Source organism: Pimephales promelas, chromosome 16 (genome assembly GCF_988280905.1).
Source record: "Pimephales promelas chromosome 16, fPimPro1.hap1.1, whole genome shotgun sequence".
Lineage (NCBI taxonomy): Eukaryota > Metazoa > Chordata > Actinopteri > Cypriniformes > Leuciscidae > Pimephales > Pimephales promelas.
The window spans coordinates 11,432,036-11,456,949 of record NC_142784.1 but is presented as its reverse complement, the minus strand read 5'-3'; the positions used below and the strand labels follow the sequence as shown (position 1 = coordinate 11,456,949).

The 24,914-nt window shown below is 38.2% G+C and overlaps 1 protein-coding gene across 3 annotated transcripts in view; it reads right to left on the bottom strand.

Moving 5' to 3' along the window:
* Nucleotides 1–1,224: 1,224 nt before the first annotated feature.
* Nucleotides 1,225–24,914, bottom strand: part of foxo1a (forkhead box O1 a) — a 51,673-nt gene continuing 27,983 nt past the window's right edge. For 2 of the 3 annotated variants that reach the window (XM_039660067.2, XM_089120991.1), the window contains 3 exons: nucleotides 7,151–7,342; nucleotides 4,619–5,832; nucleotides 1,225–4,528 (listed from right to left, as the gene is read on the bottom strand). In XM_039660067.2, coding sequence (XP_039516001.2) covers nucleotides 4,525–4,528; nucleotides 4,619–5,832; nucleotides 7,151–7,342 — 1,410 coding nt within the window. In that variant the 3' untranslated portion in view covers nucleotides 1,225–4,524. Of the gene's footprint in view, nucleotides 4,529–4,614; nucleotides 5,833–7,150; nucleotides 7,343–24,914 lie in introns of those variants that run through there. The other variant, XM_089120990.1, reaches the window with a different exon arrangement.

The following is a 24,914-nucleotide window of genomic DNA, read 5'->3' as shown; positions in this document are numbered from 1 at the left end:
ATCTTGTCTCGAAACCAAGTTTTGTCACGAAAAATCACGCGATACAACGAAACGAAAATGTCCAAAAACAGCACGCGGGAATTTGGAGTTGAGCAAAGTACCCTACACTCTTAGGAAAAAGGGTTCTAGATGAAGCATAGGGTTCTTTAATCAACTCAAAAGAACCTTTAATGCTAAAAATGGCAAGAACTAACCCTTTTGGAACAAAGGTTCTTTATAGGCTATCATTCATTCACATATCACATTATTCTGCAAAATTTTGTAGTTTTGTAATTAAATTTTTGTTTATTAAACTGTTGTAGCACCTTAATATCACATTTTAATCATGCTGATTTTTGAAGGAGAAAAACGGAAATGGCACTCTTCATGTGGTATTGATTAACATAAAATGAAATGTATACATTTTCTAACCCCCATATCTTAAATTTTGTGATCATTCGCATGCATTCATAAATACATTTTAGGGTCTTGATGTGATGACAGTGATAATGAATGAACCCAAAAGTTCCCTGTTGAATCTTTTTCCTGGTTACAAAGAACCCTAAAAGATTATTATTATTGAACCCTTAAAAAATGGTTCCGTGTAGAACCTTTTACGGTTTCCAAATACGTAGTGCTGATAGAACCTTTTAAGGTTCTATATAGAACCTTTTCTTCGAAGAATGTAAGCTTCATATATAGAACCCCAATGGACCCTTTTTTCTAAGAGTGAATGTTTATATAAAAATGAAATGTATAAAAGGTATACAATAAAGTTCCCTTCAACCAAAGCTAAAGTTAATTTAAATGTGATTACCCTTTTTTAAAAAGTTTTGTTTGTAAGTTGTGCATGACTTTGCACACATTAACAATGATCATTTTAAGGACTTTCCTAAACATCATAGTGAATATAAACACATGACTTTAGTTCTACTCATGTTATTAAAGACCAAGCTTTTAATGCCATTTGATTCAATGTTAAAGACAAAACAAACCGAGACTCAGATGATTATTTGAAGGTTCAAATGACCTTGTCTGACAGATGACAGTCTTGACTTTAAGCATGTGTCTGTCAAAACTGAAAAAGATGTGTAGATATCCCTGAGAATTTCATAATTTTTATAATCGCAATTTGTTTTTTTCCAGGTTCTTCAAAATGGCCACATACCTGTACTGTACTTTTTGGACAATGATATTAAGATTTCCCACAAGCCCTCAAAGTTCCCAAAGAATAATGAGAGACAGTCACATTGGATTCTTCTTTATATAACATAATTTATATACACATGGCTTTTTACAGCGGCAGCATGTTTCTTGTACAGAAATACAAGCACAAAATAGGCATCAAGAGCAAAAACCAGAGCTCTGTAGCCTCACATTTCACAAACTGTTTGCTCTCTGCTGATGAACTTAAAGAATGAAGTTATAATATACATATGTCAGTATTGGCATGTCAGCTTAACAATATCATTTCTCTCTTATAGATTATTACTTTCTCAACTACATAAACAAATTGCACCTTTAGTTATATCATCTGTTGATTGTGAATCAAATCGTTTCTGTACATAAGTTAAGAAATGTAACAGTTTGTTTTCAAAATAGATAATCTTCACTTTTTTTCATATCTCTAAGAGAACTCATTACATCTATATAGACAAAGTGCAGTATTTTAATTTAAAGTTTGTTTTTTTTTTCATTAAAAATTGGTCCAAACTCCACAATCTGAAGAAAAACAGCTGCATTTTCTTCCAAATTTCTTCAATTATTATTAGTTTTTTTTTTGCCTTTTCATTAGTCCATGTTTTCTACAAACTGCTTCTAAATACAAGAATAACAGTGTCAGTGTACAAAAAGCTTTGCATGTAAATGATCTACTCTCTAAATATACTTCATATTCTTCAGAACTATGAACTAACATCTGTGACATTAACATGACTCCACAGCTCTATCAAACATGAAATATCAAATATCTCGTCATCGATAAAAACATACTGGAGATGACAATAATCATAATGATCATTAAAGTACATGTATGTGCATAGGTGGGATCACCAGCTAAATTCACAAAGCAAATGCATATTCATGATGATGCCGAGCACAGTGATATTAGTAAAAAAAAAAGCATCCGATCTTTTCCCTGTGCTGAGTGAGGCAGTGTGGGTCAGAGCTTGATAATAATAATAATATTTTTATGGTGTGAAGTAAACAGATGTCTGACTTTCTTCCAATGACTGAACCTCACTGTATCCCAACTAGGCGCGACAAGAAATTTGTTTATACTGAAAGTGAAAATTATGGCACAGCCAATCATATTTTATGTATGTAAAGTGGAATTTTGGACCAATTAGATTTCACAATGGCTAGGGCTTCACAGTAACAAAGCCACAGGAATAGAAACCAGTAGAAAACAGTGTTAGCGTCTAATAACATTAAGCATTTAATATTTAAAGGTTGGCCGAAGCATTTGTTTTATAACACCCCAGACAGCAACATAGCGTCGGCCGAGATCAGGCCCACGTCTGGTTCGTGTGGATTCGACATGTACCAGATATGGGCCGACATTATGTTGCCGTCTGTGACTACGCAATATTTTCAAGTCTTTAATGAATTATCTGAGATATTGGCACCCTGCTTCAATTTTTACCAGTTTGAACATTTTGAAGGTCTACCTGTAGTAGTGCAAGGAAGCAAAACTGTTGAAATTTTCGGGAACGAGAAAAGCACAGACTTGGAAAATCACCACAAACTTGCAGATTGTATACATCACAGTGCCTGCAATTTGAGAGAGATGTGAAATCAAACATAAATATAATACAAGTGTAAATGATACACCATGACATGACACAATCACACCACCTCTCCTTCAGCCAAATAAATAAAAGTAAAATGTTAAGTCAAAAACTCTCTACACTTTCTTAAAGGCAGAAAACTGCAGCATTGCTACAGCAATATAGATTCAATATGGTGGCAAAGGCGTAGGAGTCTGCTGGCGCTGTAGCTCTAAAAGGCTTTGGTGGCCTTGAATTTTTCTTACCATGGGAATCTTTCGATTTAGCTCTTATATGGGTTATAACAAACACAGGCCTGATCTTTTTTTAATACAGGAATGCACAGACGATTTTATTATTACTATCTTTAAATGCTAAATTTTGTCTTTTGAGGGCCACAAACCTTTGAAGAAACACACTATACACAGCTTAGAGGAGAAATTCATCCAAATATGTTAATTCTGGGATCCTTTACTCGCCGTCCTGTCATTCCAAACATGTGTGACATTCTTTCTTCCAATGAACCACTGGTGTTTGCCATTGAATGATAATGATGCCCGATTTGATAGACTTGTTCACCACCTTTTATTTACCTTTTGTGTTCCACAGAATAAATAAATGGTTTGGAATGACACGAGTAAATATGTTTTTCATCATTGGACGAACTATTCCTTTAAATAACAAAAATCTCAAACCAAATAATAAATCTCAAAGCCAATAATAAACAGCAATACGAATAATTATGATAATACAAAAGAAAAAAAAAACTAAATATTTCTACTTTATACGTTTTTGAAACATATATTTCATGTATTTACAAGAAATGTGGAAAGATGTGTACAATTTAAATGAGAAAACTTCTTCCATGTAAGCCCAACAAAATGTAGAATACCAAATCCAGTTTCTCTCAGGTTTACAAAACAACATGAAATATGTTGCCCTGATTGTTGATATCATTGTGTAAACTCTCTGTACACCAGTTTATAGTAACATACTCATTAGAATTGTAGTACTGTACATCTGCTCTACGTCAAATATGCGGACGAGACAGAAATGAAAGTGTTATGATGTGCTGTATGCGACGTAGTTCAACTAGTCTGCAACAATTTCCCTAACGTTTCTGCAGGACCGTTTCTAAATAAATCTATTTACAGTCATTCCTTCCTGCAACTGTTCCAGTTCTCCTTCCCAATAAGGCCAATCGTGGAGTCTCTATGAAGCACAGCATGAATGTGTTACCCACAGCAATAACTGCAGGGTAGGGTTTTAAACTGGCAACACAGTGAATAAGAGAAAGCTATGAACTTGGGTGACATTTTTCTGAGGTGTAGCAACTGTACTGCGTGTTATACCGCATCACATTTTGCCCTTGATGGAAAATGTGACTTTAAAACCATTCCTGTAAATTGGTGTGGACATTGGTAAGTGTGTGCTGCAGCAGATGTAAGGGCCTTAGGTTCTCTTCGCCCTGATTTGAGCATAGATTCTCTACAGCAAGAAGAAGGCAGTAAAATAAAGCTTGTCAATTTGGCTATGGAGCACAGGCACCTGGTTTGGCACTTGGTTTGAACGTGAGTCCCAAAGTCTGAGGAAAACGTCCTTGCAATTTAGCTCCTCACTGAGCCAACGAGCTTGGCAGTGTGAGGTTTCATCTCAGCCGCCTCTGTTGAAGAAAGCGAAAGAATAACAGGGGCTACGTTCCCTGACGAGGGGTTGACGAGAGGTTTGGTTCCATGTGGACAGCAGCTCAGTGTTGCTGTACTCCAGTTGAGAGTTTTTACCTGTGAAGAAATAAAAAATATGTCAATTTCTTTTACGGACTAAGAGGCCACCTTATTGACCGCCCAAGTTTAATCAAAGTAGTGCCCTACCCAGACACCCAGCTGTGAGTGGTGGTCTTTACACTGTGAGGCGGGAACCCCTGTTGGGTGGCCATGGGGTCGAAGTTGAAGTCCAGCGATTCTCCATCCATGAGTGTATCGTGCAAGATGGACTCCACGTCACAATCGAAATGCTCCACAGGCATGCCGTCCAGATCACTGGGCAGCTTCTCCAGGTGTTGCTGCTGCAGGTGGGGCATCATCCCTGGGCCCCGGCCATATCCGTTGCTGTTGATGCTGCAGTAAGGAATTCCACCTCCATGATGACCAGAGCCTCCGTACTGCATATGCAATGCTGACTTGATGCTTCCCAGGCGTCCATTGACACCGCCAATCGTGGCCATAGGGTGCAGTGATCGCCCATTCAATGCCACGGGTGTGGTCGGGGCTTGTCCGTGCATATTGTGCGGATGAGAGAGGGCATGGCTATGAGATGCTCCAACAACCCCCATAAGTTCATTCCGCCTACTGCTGTAGGGGGGCAACATACATCCACCACTTCCAGCTGACTGGGAGACGACGGTATCCACCGAGGGCAGGAGCTCTCCAGACTCCCCATCAGACGTAAGAAGCTCCTTCAGCAGCCCTGCTGAGCAGTTAAACTGGCCCATAGTTCCTGGACCAGGACCAAAACTGGACTTGCTTTCGGACAGAGACTGCATGGGCATGGGAGACATGCTGCCCATTCCTGCCTGGCCGTAGAGACACTTACGATAGTCTTGTTGAGTCTGCTGGTTGACTGCAGCCAGACCTGGGGAACTGTAGGGGGAGTAACCAGGGCTGGCCTGCATGAGGGAAGAGGGTGAGGATTGGTTGGATCCTGACCCAGGGCCTCCTGAGGACCCCACTGATGTGTTCTTAGGTGAGAGCAAGTTGAGGTTATCCAGAAGGTTTTCCATCACATTCTCAGAGCCATTGTGACCCAGAGAACCAGCCATTTCAGACAAGCTGGGGAGGGTGGAGGTCATTTTGGCCCCTGACCCAGGGCCTGGGTAGACCATGTGGACATCAGAGTCGCCAAGTTCGTCATCAATAAAGGGCGAGAGACGACCACTCAGTGTGCTGGCATTGGAGCTGGTGCGGGGACGGAAAGCCGTCCAGGCGTCAAAGTCGTCGTTGCTGTGGGAGTTTGGACTGCCGGGCCACTTGCCGTACTGAGAGCCTGGGCTGTCTGCGCCCCCCTCGGCCCCACCTTGAAGAGCCAGCTATAAATTTAGAGAGAGACAGAAGCACTCGTGAGAAAAATAACATATTTTCATGGCTAGTTTGTACTGTTTATCAAATACCCCTTTCCCACCAAAAAAGAACTGGTTCGGAACTGGCGCTGGTTCAAAGTTGGTTCGGAGTTGGTTCAACTTGCGAACTTTTTCAGAACCTGTTTGTTTTTCCACTGATTAGAGCGCCCAGGGAATGACGTTGTTATGTCACTGTGTACGTCGCCATAATAATAATAATAATAATTCATTACATTTATATAGCGCTTTTCTCGGCACTCAAAGCGCTATACATAGAGAGGGGAATCTCCTCAACCACCACCAGTGTGCAGCATCCACCTGGATGATGTGACGGCTGCAATAGTGCGCCAGAACGCTCACCACACACCAGCTTACTGGTGGAGAGGAGACAGTGATGAAGCCAATTGGTCAACAGAGGCCACTGGGCAAATTTTGCCGGGATGCCGGGGTTACACCCCTACTCTTTCGAAAGACATCCTGGGATTTGATGACCACAGAGAGTCAGGACCTCGGTTTAACGTCTCATCCGAAGGACGGTGCTCTTTGACAGTATAGTATCCCCATTAGGACCCACATAGGGTGAGCGCCCCCTGGTGGCCTCACTAACACCTCTTCCAGCAGCAACCTGGCTTTCTCAGAAGGTCTCCCATCCAGGTACTGACCAGACTCAGCCCTGCTTAGCTTCAGTGGGCAACCAGTCTTGGGCTACCAGGTGATATGGCTGCTGGCCATACGCATTAGCTAGAAACACTTGCAAGTACAACATTACTTTGGGATTATCTCTAACTCGTGTACCAAGAAGTCTTTAATATTTTCCTTTGGTATGTAATCTTTCCTGATTAGTTATGTACCCCTGTCTTGTGTCTTTTTATTTCTTTCCGTTTATTTGTTCTATATTGTGACAGTTCTTCTTTGCTTATAATGTTTTCAATAAAAAAATGGAAATGCTTGCGCCAACTTCAAGCATAACAATTACAAAGGCGGACTCCATCGTGTTTCTGCAAATGTTACTCCTGGCTTTGCGATGGCTTTGCGAAAGATGTTTAGAACACATCTAAACCCGCCCCAGCCCCCGACGTAAGCATAACATGATAAAAGAACGGTTCCAGTCCAGCAAAGAGTTGGTGCCGCTTTGGAACCAGTTTTCCTGGCCGAGAACCGGTTCTTTGGCTGTCGAAACACAAAGAAGTGGTTCGCACGCAGGCACCGGCTCCGAACCGGCTCTCAAAATGCTTTGGTGGAAAACGGGTGTATGAGATCACAGCAAGGTTTGGGGTGCAGCTTTTACCTTTTTCTTTGCCGCTCGTCCTCTGCTCTTGGCAAACTTGCTGTTGTTGTCCATGGAGGCGGCCCGGCGTCGAGGCGACTTGCCACTTTTGCCGCCTTCAGGGTTGAGCATCCACCAAGAGCTCTTACCTGTCCCCTCATTCTGCACACGGATAAACCTACTATGTAGGGACAGGTTGTGTCTGATCGAGTTCTGTGGAAGAGAAGCAGAGCAAGGAAAAAAAGCATGAGTGTTATGTTCGTAGTTTGCCTCGTTCCCGTAAATTCTCCTCTGACGGTAAATCAGCAGAGTGCAAATCCTCGCAGCAGCTGTTTTCTATTAAACTCTCTTTTCTCTACACCTCCGCGCTCGTCCACTCACCCTTTCCTTCACCTATATGTATCATTTTCTGTCATTCAAAGGAGACAGTTTTCCTTGAACATCAGCCATTCTTTTAAACATATTCTTGCAAATATTTACAAATTGCTCTCAATAGAACGGAGAATCCCTTCAATGTTTTGCTGTGAATCATAAAAACATCATTCTATTTTTAGTGAGAATTGTACAATACTCAGGTTTAGACCACCAAGACTATTATTAATGATAAATATCTCTCTTAAAAATGCTACACTTTATCTAGTAGACAATTTTAAATTATAAATTATAAAAGAGAAAGAATCTGTTCCTCCAAAAGTTACGATTTTGATTTTAAATTATTAAAGGTGACAGCTTTACATGCAAACACAACAATGAGTGGCTTGACCTGTGAATTACCTGTTCATCTGAACAATGGGAGATGGGAATTGTTTCAAAAACCCATTTCTAAACAGTCACACGTAAGTTTCAAGAACATTTTCGCTTTCTTTACCTGTTCATTTACAGGAGAGAAAACACAGCAACAAATCACTTGACCAGCGAACGCAGCCGTTTCTATGCCTGCTATTCTACTCTTGCCAAACAATAGTTTTGGCACCAGGGCGAATTTAGTCTAGTATAATTATGAACTTTTCTATGATTCTGATGAGTTCACATACCGTAATGTCAGGCAGACATGGGTAAACATTCAGCCTGGCATAGACACATTACCTACGTTGTCATGGTGATCTCAATCATTAGAACCATTTTCCCTAGAGAGGTGGAAAATGGGGTATTTTGAAATGCTGGCCTAATGCTTCCTATGTCTAATTTAGAGTTGTTAATGGATAGTTACAGGATGTGATGGCAGCTTAGGATGGTCTTTGCTGTTGTTTGTGAACTAAAAGGCTCCATGTAGCACATGCAGAGACATGTTTTTTTTTTCCTCTTTTCTTTTAAAATCTGACCCATTAATCCTATAGTGGCTGTTAAGTTTCACATATGGTGCTGCTCGCAATAAAACAGTTATTGACAGATCAAATATAATTAATATGGAAAATACTATTGAAAATAATTTGGAAAAAATACTTTATATTAAAATTATTTACGTATATTACCTTACATAATGCCTTTATCTCAGATTGTTTTTGTCTTGCATTTCATAATGAAATTGGACAAGCTCAAAGCCGACTCATTTTCTGCCAAATCTTATTTTTAATTTTTTTTTTATTGGAGTTTGTGCAAAGGCTTGGGGGTGATTGGAGGACACAGATGACACACTTGATGTATCCTTCAAAATAAGCCGAATTAATGTTTCAAATTCGATGCAGGTGACGTGGAAGCCGAGATATGCAGCCTTAACCAACATGGGGTGTAACCAACATGCAAGGAAGCCATTTTACTCTTGTCATGTGACAAAAAAAAATACTAAAACAGGAAATGACATCACAGAAAGGAATTTTGTACACCACCATGACAGTGTCAGTACGTTTTTTAAAACAATGACATATTTTCCCTCAAGTAAAATAGAGTAAAACTCAAAGTTTCGGTAGAGGCTAACCGTTCTGCAAAAATGCTCGCAGAATTTGTGTGAAGCCAACCAATCAGAAACAGCTCTTGCCATTGCATCACATGGTTCATGAACAGGGAATTATCATATTTACTGGACAGATAATATCTTATGAAGACTTATACTATATGAGGGAAGCAAAACCTGAAAATTAACAACACACTATGCACAACACGAATCCAAAGCAGAAGAGTACAAACTGAACCCACTAACCACAACATGGTCCATCTGGCTTACATTTTTAAATCCATTCCACACATGGCAGAACAGAAAACGCAGCATCACTGCTTTAAAACACAACTTTGCATGTCATGTGAAATGACTCTTGGCCAGTCCGCAAACTTGTATAGCGTGACAAATTTAACCACAACCACATTAGAAGATGGAGAGGTTTTGAAGAATGGGAGCCCTGGGAAGCTGGGGAATATCAGGACACAATGTGCCATTCTAATCATACACATTTGAGAAAATCCATCTTTTGTCCTGCAAGCTTTCTGAGGACGCTCTAACAAAGTGGATACATTTGAAAATGCAGTTTTTTTGGCCTGTTGTGTGAACTGAAAAAATTGAGGAATTTGAAAAAGATGACGCATATATTTAGTCATGTGATGCATATTGTGTACTAATTAGATACCTGTAAGTGTCTTCTATGTGCTATTCACATTCACAGTGTTGCTGAAAATAAATGTTACTTTGTAAAATCTTCGTATTACATTCCTGCAAAGATGCGTTTTAGACCATAAGGAATGGCGATTGAGTGAGACCTTGACGCACCTGCAAGTGCCAGAAGAAAAGCATGAGCACTTTATTATTTCTGGTATTATCTCAGTGAGCTTTTATTACATGTTACGTATGCCCAATACGATGATTTCGACGTTTTCCAACGTTTCAGCGTGGATGAGTGACTTGAAAATGCTTGAAATCGGAAACGAAAAGCGACCAAAAAACGACAAAGAGAACCCAAACGATATCAAAGCCCGCTCATCCTGTGTGCAGGTCTGCGGCTTCCTTCCCGATCGACACATTTTTAGCCTGTTTTGACAATAGTTGATGTATTAATGTCGGCAGAACACAGGAACCTCGACATTCCAGCTAATCACTGTGTTCAAAGTTCAAACACAATCACAGCTAGCCCGCTAATACCCTATCTCTTCTGGAACTACAGTGTCCCAATCCACATTCCTGTCTGTGGATACTAAAACCCCAACCATCACTCTTGTTGTGTGAAGATCCTATAATCTTAGGTTCACAACAATACTGCCATTCCACAGATACCACAACACTACACACAATGAGACGACGTTATATAAAACGGAGCAATTTCTGGAATGTTATGAACACAATGTGTCATCTATGCAAATGAATCCTATCATTATGTTGACCTACAGTGGAAGTGAGTATATTATATTATATGTTCAGCATATTGTGCTGAGCCAAAAAAAACGTCCACCTTTCATATCCTCTTTCCAACTGTACTATGATCTGGATAAAAAGGCAAAAATGCCCCCAAAAAACCAAAAAAAAATCATTAATTAAATATATTTTTTAGGGCTGAAACGATTAATCGTGATTAATCGCATCCAAAATAAAAGTTTGTATTCACATAATATATGTGTGTGTGGTGTGTATAATTATTTTATATATATAAATACACATAAATGCATGTATATATTTAAGAAAAATGTCTTATTAATATATAAAATATTTATATTTATGTATAGTATTAATTTTGTATAAATAAATATATATATATATATATATATATATATAAAGTATATACATGCATGTGTGTGTATTTATATATACAAAGTAATTATACACACTACACACAGATATATTATGTAAACACAAACTTTTATTTTGGATGCGATTAATCGTTTCACAGCCCTAATATTTTTTTATATATATATATTATATTTTTATACATTTTATGGTGCCCACAATACGGTACATGATGCAGTTATACTATAATAAATTTGTAGTAACCAATGTGTAGAAAAAGTGTAATATTCTTACTTTACATGGCTGATTTATGACGTTTAAAGAATAATATGGCAATACATTAGTTTTGCAGGTGTGTGATTATCAACAAAGAAGATCGTTCACCGTGTTTATACTTCGATCTCTGCAAATGTTTGCTAAACTTTTTCATAAAAGTTTTATGATTATATAAAATGCATATAAGTGCCTACATTACATTTTAAAAGGAGCTAATTTTATCTGTGAACATTTCCGTTGATGCCGCCATGTTTGCCTGAGGTCAAACATTTGTATCTGGAAGTTTTGAACTATTGTAATTTTCTAAATTTAATTTGAAATTCAGGTTTCATGCACATCAATGAATGAAAGAAAATAATTATTAATTTTATCTTAATGTTTAATAATTTTCATATTCCCTTTTCTGAGCAGAATGTGTATCTATATTTTCAATCCAGCTTTCAATTTTATTTTAATTTAAATTTTTCATTTTGTCAGTCCAATTGAGTCGTAGCCCATCTTCCGAACTCACTCTTCTAATGGCACTGGAAATAACACTTTTCCCCATGGAATACAAATTATTATCAAAACTGTTATCATATAAAATGTCAAATATTCTTTCTCATACAAAAAAAAAAAATGCTGGTTGATCACTGTCTATCAAATTCAGTCACAATTATGCATTATATTTTTTAAAATATTTTTTTAAGGTTGAGGAAAAACCTTTTAAAAGTGTACAATTATTACCAAAATATTTCACAAATGCTCAGTTTTTGGAAGTGAATAACTGATCAAACTATCGGTTCTCAAACTTTTTGATCATTCACATTCCCATGACATTTCTAGTCATTTGTACACACAGAAAAATAAAAATATATTTTCATAATTTGTAATCACAACATTATTTCTTTTGTCAAATCAACTTAAATAATTTATGTAGTTCAGATAACATATTATTTTGAGTTTCTAATGATTAAATCAATCACCATTTCAATGAACTTAAATTTTTAAGGCAACCAGGTTACTTCATTTTTTAAGTTAAACCAACAATATGTCTTTACAGTGTACATTGTGTTAACAATAAGCAATTTCTAACCAAAGCAAGCATAACAATTTAACATTTAACAATGTCTTTCTCTTGACTTTTGATGATTTATTAGTTAGATTATTAGATTATGCCTGCAAAAGTCTCGTTTAAAAAAGCAAAAAATGTCAAAGTCATTGATATTTGCAGGCTGTCCTTCACCGTGGGAAACCAGACAAACATGTCATCATACCCTTGCATGTACTGCTGTATTACATATTCAAAGTACTAATTTCACATACACACAATTTAAACCCCCTGCTACAGGAACAATGAAGAAAGTCAACAGCAAGACCCAAACACCAGGAAGTGACCACATGAAAGAGGACCGTCACAGGAAGCCGGCCTCACTTCCTGTCTTTCAGGAAGCAGTGGTTGTGTATGAGCATGTGAGTGTGTGCAGAGCGGACTGGAATGCCAGACCTCGGAGCCGAGCGGGAGGTGGAGAGAGAGAGAGAGAGAGAGAGAGAGAGAGAGCTGCCCTACTGCACTCCTCCACTGGCAGACTTCTGTTTGGCACCAGCTCCAGCCACAGTCATTCTCACTCCCGAGAGAATAAACAAAGAGCTACAGACCACAGATACAAACCCAAGAGCTCAACTACTGCCCACTCCATTGCCCCCCTTAAATAATAGACATCTAGGCCTTAAATATGCCTTATGTCTCTATAAATCACAGCCACTCAAGCCCTACGACCTGATAAGTATAAATCCTACAGAGAACAGTTTTGTTTTAAGTGCCTCATGTGTAGCATGCTAATGATTAGCATGTCACACGTGATACATAAACATTAGAGTGAAAATGACCTGGGATATTTCTTACATATGCATACTCTACCCAAGTACGTGAACTCAAAATAACATTTGGAAATGTGTTCATAATTTATAACGCAGTGCAAGCACACACACCATTCTCAGGGTCACCACAAAGGGCACTATAGTGGCTATAAAACGTCTACTTTTATGTGATTTATGTGGAATTCACAGTCATACACACCTAGGTCGTGTGTCCACCAGAAGCGTTTTTCCACGCGCCTGGCGTATGTTTTCAATTGTTTTCAATGGGAGCGCCATGAGCGTAACGAGGTGCTGAGCGTTTTTTTTTCACGCTTGTGTTTTTACTGGTCGCCGGGAGTTGAAAAATTTTCAACTTTGGATAAAAGGCAGCGCTCATCACTGTCACTTTTTAACCAGCCGTCCAATCACAGTATAGGAGGGGCGGGACTAAACCACACTGACCAACTGTCACAACATTCTACTGTACAATTCCATCAACCAACAGAGCTAACCGAACAAAATGGATGAAAAATATTTTTTTTTATAATGAAACAAATTATCAGCGAAATCAGTTACAATTAAACTGTGCTGCGGATATTCTGTATCATAGCAACGAAACGTCCCAACGGAAAAAAACGATGTGCTGAGCACAGCGTCTTCAGCAGGGCGTCTGGAATTTTCAGTTGGCAAAAAAACGTTTTGCCATTGTCAGGATATTGTCATTTAAAAACTGAAGTTGCAGCCCTTACTGTTTTTATTTTTAAAACGGTGTGAAAAGTAAAAATTATCATAAAATATTCATCTTTCACTTGTCAAAGTACACCTTTCCTCATAGAAACTGAAACTTTCAGTTATTCTTTTTCAGCTGGCTGACCATACAAATATTCATATCTGGTAGTAAGCATTTTTTATAGGGAAATTATACATTATAATAGGAAAATGTACCTTTTGTAAAAAAAAAAAAAAAAAAAAAAAAAAAAACTGTGAGTCTGCACATAACCGGTAAGTAGCAAATCTCGATGGGTAGCATATGAATCGTCAGAACACTGGATCTGGGCCGGCACTATGTTGCTGTCTGGGGAGAAAATACATTTAAATATATAATACTGCAGATATTTCAAGGTATCTCTATCAAATATTGAGCTTGGTTTCTGCCAATGTGCGCGCACTTGCAATACGCTGGCCAAGCATTCGTGTCTGCATGCCGGCGAAGAGTATATTTCTGGCTTAAGCGGTTATATTTGGTTGTACATGAACATGTGAGTCATTTCGTGACACACTAACATACATTAGTGCGTGTGTGTGTGTGTTAGAGTTTGTGTCACTGTAAGCCGCACAGGCATATGGAGGTCATGTGTTCGGGCCAGTCCACAAGCCAAGGACACAGAGTTCCATTTCTATTTCTCTCCCTCCTTACTTCAATCCCTTCCTCCTCCAAGGAGCCTGAAAGGCCACACTGTTCTACGACTGCAACCCCTCCTTCCCCCTCCCATTCCATCTCTAAGCATCCAAGATTTACTGAAGCATTGGGAATCAAACGAAATTGGGATCTGCACATTTTCAGTTTGTATTCTGAATTATATTATCCATATATTGTACTACAAATTGGCAAGTCAGAGTTCACCAAACTTGAAATTTGGAACAACTTCGCATGAGCTTAGCGTTTGAGGTCTATGAATGGAAGTCAATGGAATGGAAAGTGTGGTGTGAACTTTCCATTCCAGTTTACCATACAAAATGACAATAACTTTTAATTGAAAAGTGTATATATTAAAGCTAAATAACAATCTAAGAAGTTATGGGTTAATTTGTTGAAGAAAATTATTTTCATGATGGAGCAACTTGGCGAAAACGTCTAAAGTTGGCGACAGCATAACAGCAACGTAAATCATGTTTTAGCTGATTTGTGAGATTGCAGCCTGATTTGAATGTGCTGACAGAACCTGTAGGCCTGGAGAAGCAAGGAACAACTTCAAATATCATTAATATTGTCCTCTGTGCTCTAAAATGTAAAACTCCCCAGGAAAGGTTGGCAGAGAGAAGATATAGCCACATGGGGGAACTTTTCTTCTGGGCGAAAGACAGAGACAATCTCCAGCCTGCATATGATAATCAGACGTCAGAAATGACTGAAAAAGAGCGTGAAGCCTGCTCAGACGATCTAGTTCCTACAAAACTTCAAAGCGGTTTCTTGCAGCCGTGGGGGAGCGAATGTTGTGACGCATGAGCAGGAGCAAAGCAGAGGCCGCAAAAAGGCCACAACAAATGCAGTTATGCACCTCACAGCGTTCAAGTCTTCAAAACACAAAGTCCAGAAAAAAAAAAAAAAACGAGGGTCTAATTATGCATTCGTTTTGAGCCTTGGCCTCGTGTTGGGTCATGTCTGGTGTAGACAGCGCTGCTTTCTGCTGACAGACGTCAAGAATGTGTGAATGTGGTTAGCAGGAGACAGAGAGAGCGCCCAGACCTGTCATTAGCTCATCACTAGCTCAGCAGGTCTCACACATACTAAGTATAACCCAAGCCTCAGAACTGAAGCAGTCAGGTGGAAACTAATCCAAAGGTTAGCCCTGGAAATAAGCTGGAAGTTCAGTGTTAGGACCAAAATCTTAAAGCGGACCAATTAAGCTCCTTTACAAAGCTGTGATTTTGTTTTTGGGCTCTACTAGAATGTTTATTTTCACAGGTTGGATATTTTCGCAGCACCTCTCTTCCCAGTCTGTCTGTAATGCTCAAACGTGTCAAAAAAAGCATCGGTAGCCAACTATGGTCGCAGGTCCTGTTGTCATCAGCATAGTTCAACGAGTCTGTGTTTCTTAAAACCATCGTTCCAACGAACATTCGCAAACAACATCGCTAAGTTGTGCACTGTAAAAAAAATGTGTTCAATTTACGGTTAAATACCGGCAACTGTGGTTGCCAGAAATTTACCGTATAAAATACGGTAGCAAGAATTTACGGTAGTAAGGTTTTACGGGATTAACTTAAAATTTACGGAAATATACTGTATTTAATTATCTGATATACTGTTAAATTATCGACCATTTGAAGGGTAAATATCTGTTTTATACCAATGTAATATACTGACATCCATCAATCACAGAAGTAATAAGAGTCACATGATATGGAAATTCATCACATGTAGCTCTTTCACAAGAAACTTAATATTAACATATAGAAGCGGCACAGTCTCATTCACTCAAACATTAAACACCAACATGGAAACACACATGAAATTTTAAAAAAGGCAATAAACATTAATTTAACAACATTAAATGTCACATAAAACCCTGAACTGATTAGAAAAAGACTAAACTATGAACAAACAAGTTATTTCAGCAAAAATACATCAAGTGTGGAGTGTCACGCAGGGAATTGTGGGAATGTCAATTTACGTTTTATCACTGTAAATTATACGACGAGTTGTTCATTTTCACTTTAAAAACTGTAAATTTAACAGTATTTTACAGTAAAATTACACACTGTAAAAAAATATTGTTGGTTTAACTTAAAAAATGAAGTAACCTGGTTGCCTTACAATTTTAAGTTAATTAAACAGGAAAAATTGAGTCAATACAATGGAGGAGAATGATTTAATCATCAGAAACTAAAAATATTATGTTATCTGAACTACATAAATGATTTAAGTTGATTTGACAAAAGAAAAAATGTTGTAATTACAAATCATAAAATTATTTTTTTTTACAGTGCATGAAATTTACAATAAGATCTATCACAGTTATTTACCGTATATAGTAAGGAAAGGTTCTGTTAACCAATTAACAGTTTTTCACTGTAGCATTTTTACAGTCTTTTACTGTTAAAATCACGTTCATTTTTTTACAGTGTGTGCTTGGAACGACAGTTCTCGACATCTTGTTTGCATGACGTGGAATTATTCGTAGGCAAAATAAGCAAGCTGACATTCATTACAATCTATATCTTTCATTTAGAATATACACGTTTAATTTTCGTCTTTTAGTTTGTCAAGAGATTTAAAGAACCGTTTATGAAGACTGCGCATGTGCGAACGTGCTCTAGTACGCAAGAACCAGCCTGTGATTGAATATGGGAATTAAGCAAAATAACTGAGAAAAATGTATGTCCAAACTCTTCCAAACTTCCCAAGTTTTAAATATCTTTCTTACTAATATGCATTGTTTTACTTCAGAAGGCCCTAATTAACCCCCTGAAGCTATGTGGATTACTTATTTGATGGATGGATGCGCTTTTTTGGGGGCTTCAAAAGCTCCATTCACTCCCATTATTAAGCTTGGAAGAGCCAGGGTATTTTTACATAAAACTCATCTTTGGATGGTTTGAGTGAGTAAATCATGGTATATTTTCATTTTTGGGCAAACTATCCCTTTAAATGAGGAATGCTGTGATGTGTTCGTTCCCGGAAGAAACCTCAGGACTACAATAGAGGCGTTTCAGGGAGTTCAGAATCAGCGCGCACACTGATATAGAGAATAACTCCCTCTGGAGTGACTTTGTAGCTTGTAACTAACATTTTCCATCCTCAAAAAGCAACATTACACACTCAAAGAAGTTGAAAATGTTAAAAGTCTAATACTAAGTCCTCTTTAAAATGACAGTGTGAGTTACATCACAATATATACCGTAGGCACTTTTGTGGGGAATTTCATGAAAAACAACAACAACAACAAAAAAGGTATTATTTACCCATTTGGTAATGCATAAGTTTGTATAATCAAACAAATAGGAGGTAATCTCATTGGATTTAAAGTCAAATAACAGTCTTCACATAAAATTGGCTCATGCTTTACAGGAGGTGTCATGTCTCCCATGACCGCTAATATGCTAACACGATGAGTTATGCTTTCACAAATACTGTGACTTTGTGGTGGTGTTGCACTTGATGTCATACAAACTTTCAGATTCAGTTGCTGTTTTTCTTATCCACCAACCAGACATGACACTATTTGATGACTGTTTTCGTCAAGATGTAAATGTTTGCTTCTTGAGTAATGCATAACACGGTGCTCATTAGTAATAAAGTCTAGTAAAAACATTTATGGACATAATAGCCCTTAGTCAAGGTAGATTTACTTTGAGAGAAATAAGTGCAAATGATATTGCACTTATTTCCCTTCATTAAAAGTACACTGTAAAAAGTTTTTTTTTATTCTGTCAAGTCAACTTAGATAATTTATGTGATTCAGATAACATCCCAGATAGCAAACTGACATTGAATCAACGTGGAAATATGACATCGAAACAACGTTGATCTGACATTGTTTTGCTCATCGAATTAACGTTGAACCAACGTCAGATGCGTCATTCTTTCAAAACTAACGGAAAATCAACTTGAAATCAACGCGTTGTTTCAACGTTATGAAAGCAAACCAATTTTCGATTTCATTTTGCTTTGAAGAATGCCGCGTCTGACGTTGGTTCAACGTTAATTCGATGAGCGAATCAACGTTGTTTCAATGTCATGAGAGACGTCGTTTCCACGTTGATTCAATGTCAGTTTGCTGTCTGGGATAATATTTTGAGTTTCTGATTATTAAATCAATCTCCATTGTATTAACTCAATTTTTCAATTAACCTTTTCCAGGTTAATTCATTTTTTTAAGTTAAACCAACAATATTTTGTTTACAGAGTAGGAATTATATTATTTTGAACTTTATATTCATCAAAGAATACTGAAAAAAAATCTATCATGGTTTCCACAAAAACATTAAGAAGCAAAATAAAAATGTGTGAGTATTTTAAAATTGATAAAAAATCTTCTTGAGCATCAAATGCCGAAAAATTTAACTTTACCATCAAATGACATTTTAACATTTTCACAAAGAAAACAGTTATTTTAAAGTGTAATAATATTTCACAATATCACTGTATTTTTGATCAAATAAAAGCAGCCTTTGAGAGCATCAAATATTTCTTACAAAAAAAATGTTCAGACCCTAAACATTTGAACAACGACAGCGTATATTTGGGGTAATATTGATATATGTGATTAATTGCAATTCCATTGATTGATTAATCACCATATTGTGTAATTAACTGGATTAACATGTTTAATGGATTGACAGTTCTGCTTCTTATGCAACCGCATTCCACCAGGCCGCACATCAGGGAATTCCCTGAGTTGGCAACAAGTCTGGAAACTCGAAAAAAAAAAACAATATCCGTGCCAAGTTCTGTCCATTTTAAAATGATCATTCAGCTGTTTGGCTTTTTTATTCAGCTCTCCCCATTTCCAACCTGCAAAGTGCCCAACGGTTCCCATTACTGGTTCAAACGGGGTGCGGGTTTTGTCTTTGAACAGCGCCAGTATGCAGTCGCACTGGGAGATTATAAACAGTCAGGGACAGATAAGACGCCCACACGAGTAAATCTCCGTACTCAGCAGAGAACGACACATTGATTTATTGCCACATTAAAGTGAACACACAAACTCTCATACACACACAGAGAGAGCGATTCAGGTGAGCAGAAATACACACTACCAAATCCAACTCTCCTCACACACACACACAGGGGCAAATGTTTCGAACAAGCCAAGTCAGGTCAGTGTGAGTGTCAGAAGTTCAGCGGTTACAAGGAAACAATCTTCTATTAGATTTGCAGTGTGCAGACATACTGTGCTCGCCACTTCCTGTTACGCACTTCCTGTAAATTGCGTCAGTGGCGTGCTGAAGCTGAAGAATATACCGGTACATATTTTTTAAATTAAAATCAGCTTTTCAAATCAAGTCTTCACCAACTCCCTCAATATATGGCACGAATGCACGGTTAAACTAAATCGAGATAGGGATTTATTGTTGTGGATTCATTAGATGTTGGGATTTCATTTGTAACAATGGCCATATAGATTCCACTGACTGCAAATTGGTGCAACTTGGAAGGATAAAACCGCAGTAACATAGAGTAATTATATCATTTTTTTTCTATTTTTGACACTGACAGGCTACCACAGAAATCTGGGGGGGGGGGGGGGGATTCTGAAAAAATCTTCATTATTTAAGGTTGCTTTGGAGCAATGTTTATTGTGTAAAGCATTACAGACTAAAAATTTAAGACTTAAATGAATTATTGAGAATAATAAATTAGTACTCATGTTTTACTGATATTTCCAGTAATAGTCATTTCTTTTGGCTTTAGTACAATAACAATGTAAATGTTAATTATTCATACCATCACATTTACTGATTTTCTCACACAATATAAATAAGTGTCAAAACATATAGCTGTCTATATATATTATCCGAGTGAATTATCATGTGTCCTTGGCATCAAACGATTTGAAAGTCCCACTATCGCGACATGACACGAAAAATCACTACTGGTATTTATGACCAACAGCAGAACTGACATTACTTTTTTATAATTCTGTTTAGAGTACATTATGATAAATACTTTGATTCCTTTCAAAATTTTAACCTTAACGCTGCATCTGAAATCACGTATTGTCTGAGAAGGTACTTACATTTGTTAACATTAGAGAGCCTAAGCTCCTCCCCTTCCGGTCGACCGCCATGGGACCTTATTTCAGAAAAATATTGTATGGTAGTCAATGGCGAGAGACAACAAATATTTTGATCTCGTTTGAATTGTGCCTTTAATTACACATATGATGTTTGTCAATTTAAAAGATAAATTTTAAAGTCAAGAAAGTCGCAGTTTGATGTAAAACTGTTGAGGTATAAGATGTAACTACAAAGACTACAAACCCCAAAGGCGCACATTTTCTCTCAATGAATGAAGCTAACTTTTCCGAAGCTAACGTCTGTCATTGTTTCTACAGTCTTACGTTATAATCGTAACGTTACGCCGTCATGCCTGAGTGTTGTGTACCAGACTGCACACAAACGAACAGCGGAAAACGAAACTTGCTCGTTGTTTCGCTTCCCGAGTTTCCGGGAGATGTAGTTTAATGATCGATTTTCACATAAAAATAAATGTTACTCTTCTGTTTTAAGACAAACTGTGACTTTCTTGACTTTCAGAATTATCTTTTAAATTGACAAACATCATATTTTGTAATTCAGGACACAGTTCAGATGGAATAAAAAGATAAGTTGTCTCTCGCCGTTGACAACAATACATATTTTTTTGTGAAATAAGGTCCCATGAGCCCGGAAGCGGAAGGGAGGGACTTAGGCCGTGTGTCCACCAAAGCGTTTTTAGCCAGCTGAAAACGCCAGACGCTTTGCTGAAGACGCCGTGCTTTGGGCGCTTGAGAGCGTTTTTTTTCCGTTGAGACGTTTCGTTGCTATGATACAGAATATGCGAAGCACAGTTTACTTGTAACTGATAATTTGTTTCATCCTAAAAATGTATTTTTCATCCATTTTGTTCGGTTAGCTCTGCTGGTTGATGTCGTTGAACAGAAAGAATGTTGTGGCAGTTGGTCAGTGTGGTTTAGTCCCGCCCCTCCTCCACTGTGATTGGACAGCTGGGTAAAAAGTGACAGTGATGAGCGCTGTTTTATCCAAAGAAAAAAGTAGTAAAAAAAACGCTGGGCGCTCGGCGCTTCAGCGTGAAAAAAACGTTCAGTGCCTCGTTACGCTCATGGCGTTTAAAAAACGCGGCGCTCCCATTGAAAACAATTGAAAACGTACGCCAGGCGTGTGGAAAAACGCTTTGGTGGACACACGGCCTTAGGCTCTCTATAGTATGTAAATGGATAATAAATGAAACTTCTACGTACTACAGTACATCCGCCATGTTGTTACGGTCAGTTGCGTCTATTTGTAAATCCTGTCCAGTGGCCTCATGAAATAGTAACGTGTTCATCGTATGATGTAACGGAAGATGTAGGTCATCGAGGATTTACACCTACATACTCTTTTGGATTACTGTTTTTTGCATACTATAGTATAGTATTCGATTTGGGACGCAGCATGCTAACCACCTGTCTATCAATGTGTAAGCTCAAGTATAGTTTTAAAACATCTATTGTGTCATTCCGAGTGGTTTCGTGCTTCAGGACTTCCGTTAAGGGAACATTGATGCTCCCTGGTTTTTTAGGGAGCCAACGTTTCAGTGCGCTGGAAAGATTTTCTGGATTGAGACAGCCCTTAAAATGGCCAACTCAACCTGATCAGTGCCCTGACTACTGAACTAGGGAGCTGATTGAGACGCAGCCCTTGTTTAAAGTAATGCTCTTTAAAATTGCAAAGCAGACAAATGGGTTTGAGAGTTCAAAAGCAAAAATGTCCTTTTATTAAAAATTCTAAAGTAAAAACGTTTATTGGCAAAGTAAATGACTAAATCGTCTTTTTTGGTTTAAGCTGTAAATAGTATTCCTCTAAAGATAGCTGGTGTTGTTCAGAAAAGGGGGTGAAATGTTCAAAGCCTTTTCAGAATAGGACACTAAACCCGCTTAGAGCCATGGTTGCCAAGTCCTTCGTGACTGACTCTGGCCTGAATGTGTGTCTGTGGGGCCGCCTGACTCACGGGATCAGAATGTTTCCCAAATCAGAACCAGCTCCAGCTGAGGTCCCGCCAGGCCTCTAGTCTGTCTCTCTGTTTCGGATTCCACTCCAGGGAAATGAAATATTGGACTCCAGCTGAACTCAATACAGCCAGTCAATAGCTGAACACGAGACTTCAGTGTGGGCTCCCTTTCCTTCCAAATAAAGATCACGCTCCATAACCCCGGATCATGCTGGTGTAAGAGAACCGATTTAGCGTCCCATTTCCTCCAGGTTGGCCTAATCTTATTTAGTTCAACTATCCCCGAATCGGTCGGCCTTCAAGGCATGATGAAATGAAATGTATTCACCACACTAGTTGCCGCCATTTGGCCTAGTGAATTAGCCAATCCCGAGCTGCGACAGAAGAAAACCTTAATGTCTATTTGAGTGTAGAGGAGACAGTTGTGTTGATTTCCTGTGTTTGCACTTTGATAAGCTATCTTAGCCAACAGGGCACAATCACGGTAATACGCGCTGGCCTACTTTTAAAAGTCAATAAAGGAGCTCTTAAACGGCTTGCGAGGGAGAGGCGGATGGGGAAATATGACGCGCCTGGCGTCCTGTTGTATTTACATACCTGCTTTCATTAAAAATCATCCGCAGAGGCGGAAATGACAGTCGTCATTACAATCCTCACGTACTTGGCAACCGCTATGTGTTGCCAAGGAAAGGCAACTGAGGAAATGTGACAGTTCAAGAGGAAATCCCTGAACAGAAGGTGGACCTTTGAAGAAAGTGGCGTAAAAATGAACCAGCTTGGTTTTGTGGTTTGGGCATTATTGACTGTTATAATCTACTGAAAGAATATTTCCATAGACATATTTCAGGCATGTGATAACATACTGCTCTTTTTGTCAATTAACATGACTATTAGTCAAAATAATAATAATATATTGTAAAAATAATCTAAATAAAAACGCTATTATTTATTATTTTTAATTGAATTTTTTTTATCTAATGTTTTATTTTACTGTTTTTCTTTCTCAACGATTAACGTGAAGCAGCATTTACTGTGAAACGAGCCGCTTTAAGATTCGCCCACATATGTCCTTTTTGTGAAGAAACTCTTGAGTGTGTATCAAAATAGTAGGAAAGCTTAATTAGGACACACTACTTTGTCATAATCGTGTCTTAACTTCACTTAGTTATATTGAAAACAATTGCAGCATTTAAACTGTCCTGTCAATCATCTTGTCTCAGTTCACATTCAATTTCATTTAATTTAGTTAATGGGAAATGTAGTAGCACGTTTACCTGCCATGCGTGGGTCTTTCATGCACTTAAATCCCCTTATGTGTATCTATTATGATGCATTTAAAAGATAATGACCAACCGTATCATTACAAAAGTTGTTACAGATTAAATAGAAATTGGATAAAATGTAATACATGTAATTTCGTCCCCTTTATCTAAACCTCTCAACTTAACTGTTGGTTATCCGCCATGTTTGTAGTTCTAGTGTTTGTAGTTCTCCGACATCTGCCATGTTTGCAGTTCTAATCGAATTCTCGTCCACAGAGTGTACACGGATATGCACTTTGGATTCTAACTGGAAAAAGTAGACCATCCGGGTATCTTTGGAATACGCATTTCAACACTACGATTTGGGACACACTAATTATAATTTCGAATAATATTTTGGACGGATATGCAAATTGGGATTCAGTAACTGAAAACATCGGATCATGAGCTGCAAGGGTGTAAAAGAACGTCTGAAAATCTGTATAAAGTATGGAAAAATACACATTGCTTAATTTTGAATGACTGCTAAACCCAAAGTAAATCTGAAATTTGGGCGCAATAATTTGTCTGACAACATCGCAATGATTTTAATGCGATTTTAATTTAACGGTAAGCATCTACATATGATTGGGTTCTCTTTGCTGAATTTTGTCCATTGTCCTTTCATCCCCTTTATTCTCTCAAACACGCCACTCTGACACGCCATCGCCTCATGAGCCAGTTGATCACATACTCGTGCTGTCACAAAAGAAAACCTGTGTCACGCGATGACGTCAGCTCCTCCTAATTGAATTTCGGGCGAGGAGAAACCTGCTAGACAGAGCTCTCAGTGTGCAACTCCTCAATCCAATTTTCTCTCAATTTTTTCCTGGAAGAAACATAATTTTTACTGGTATCCTTGAAATACCTCTCTACATTACCACCATTCTGATGTAAAATTAACATGCAGTAAATTGGTGACCGCTTTTTGGGAATTACAAATGTATGACAATCTGGCTCTTGCTGATGTGAATGATGTGAGTGATTCAAATTCAAAGTCAACTTTTACCTCATTGATAAAAAATTACTACCAGGAGTTTATCGAGGACAGCTCAGGGCATTCTACCCCTGCATCCGAAATCGTGTACTTCCATATACTGTATGCAGAATATCAAAAGAATAGGCCTACGCATTGAGTAATATGCCCAAATCCTTCATGACACAGTATGGGGCAGATGAATTACTACTTTTGTCGAGATTTTTGAGTGCATCCGATGGACGCTCTTCCATCCCATAAAGCCATAAGTTGGCATAGAAGCGAATATTATAGTAGATACAATACCACTG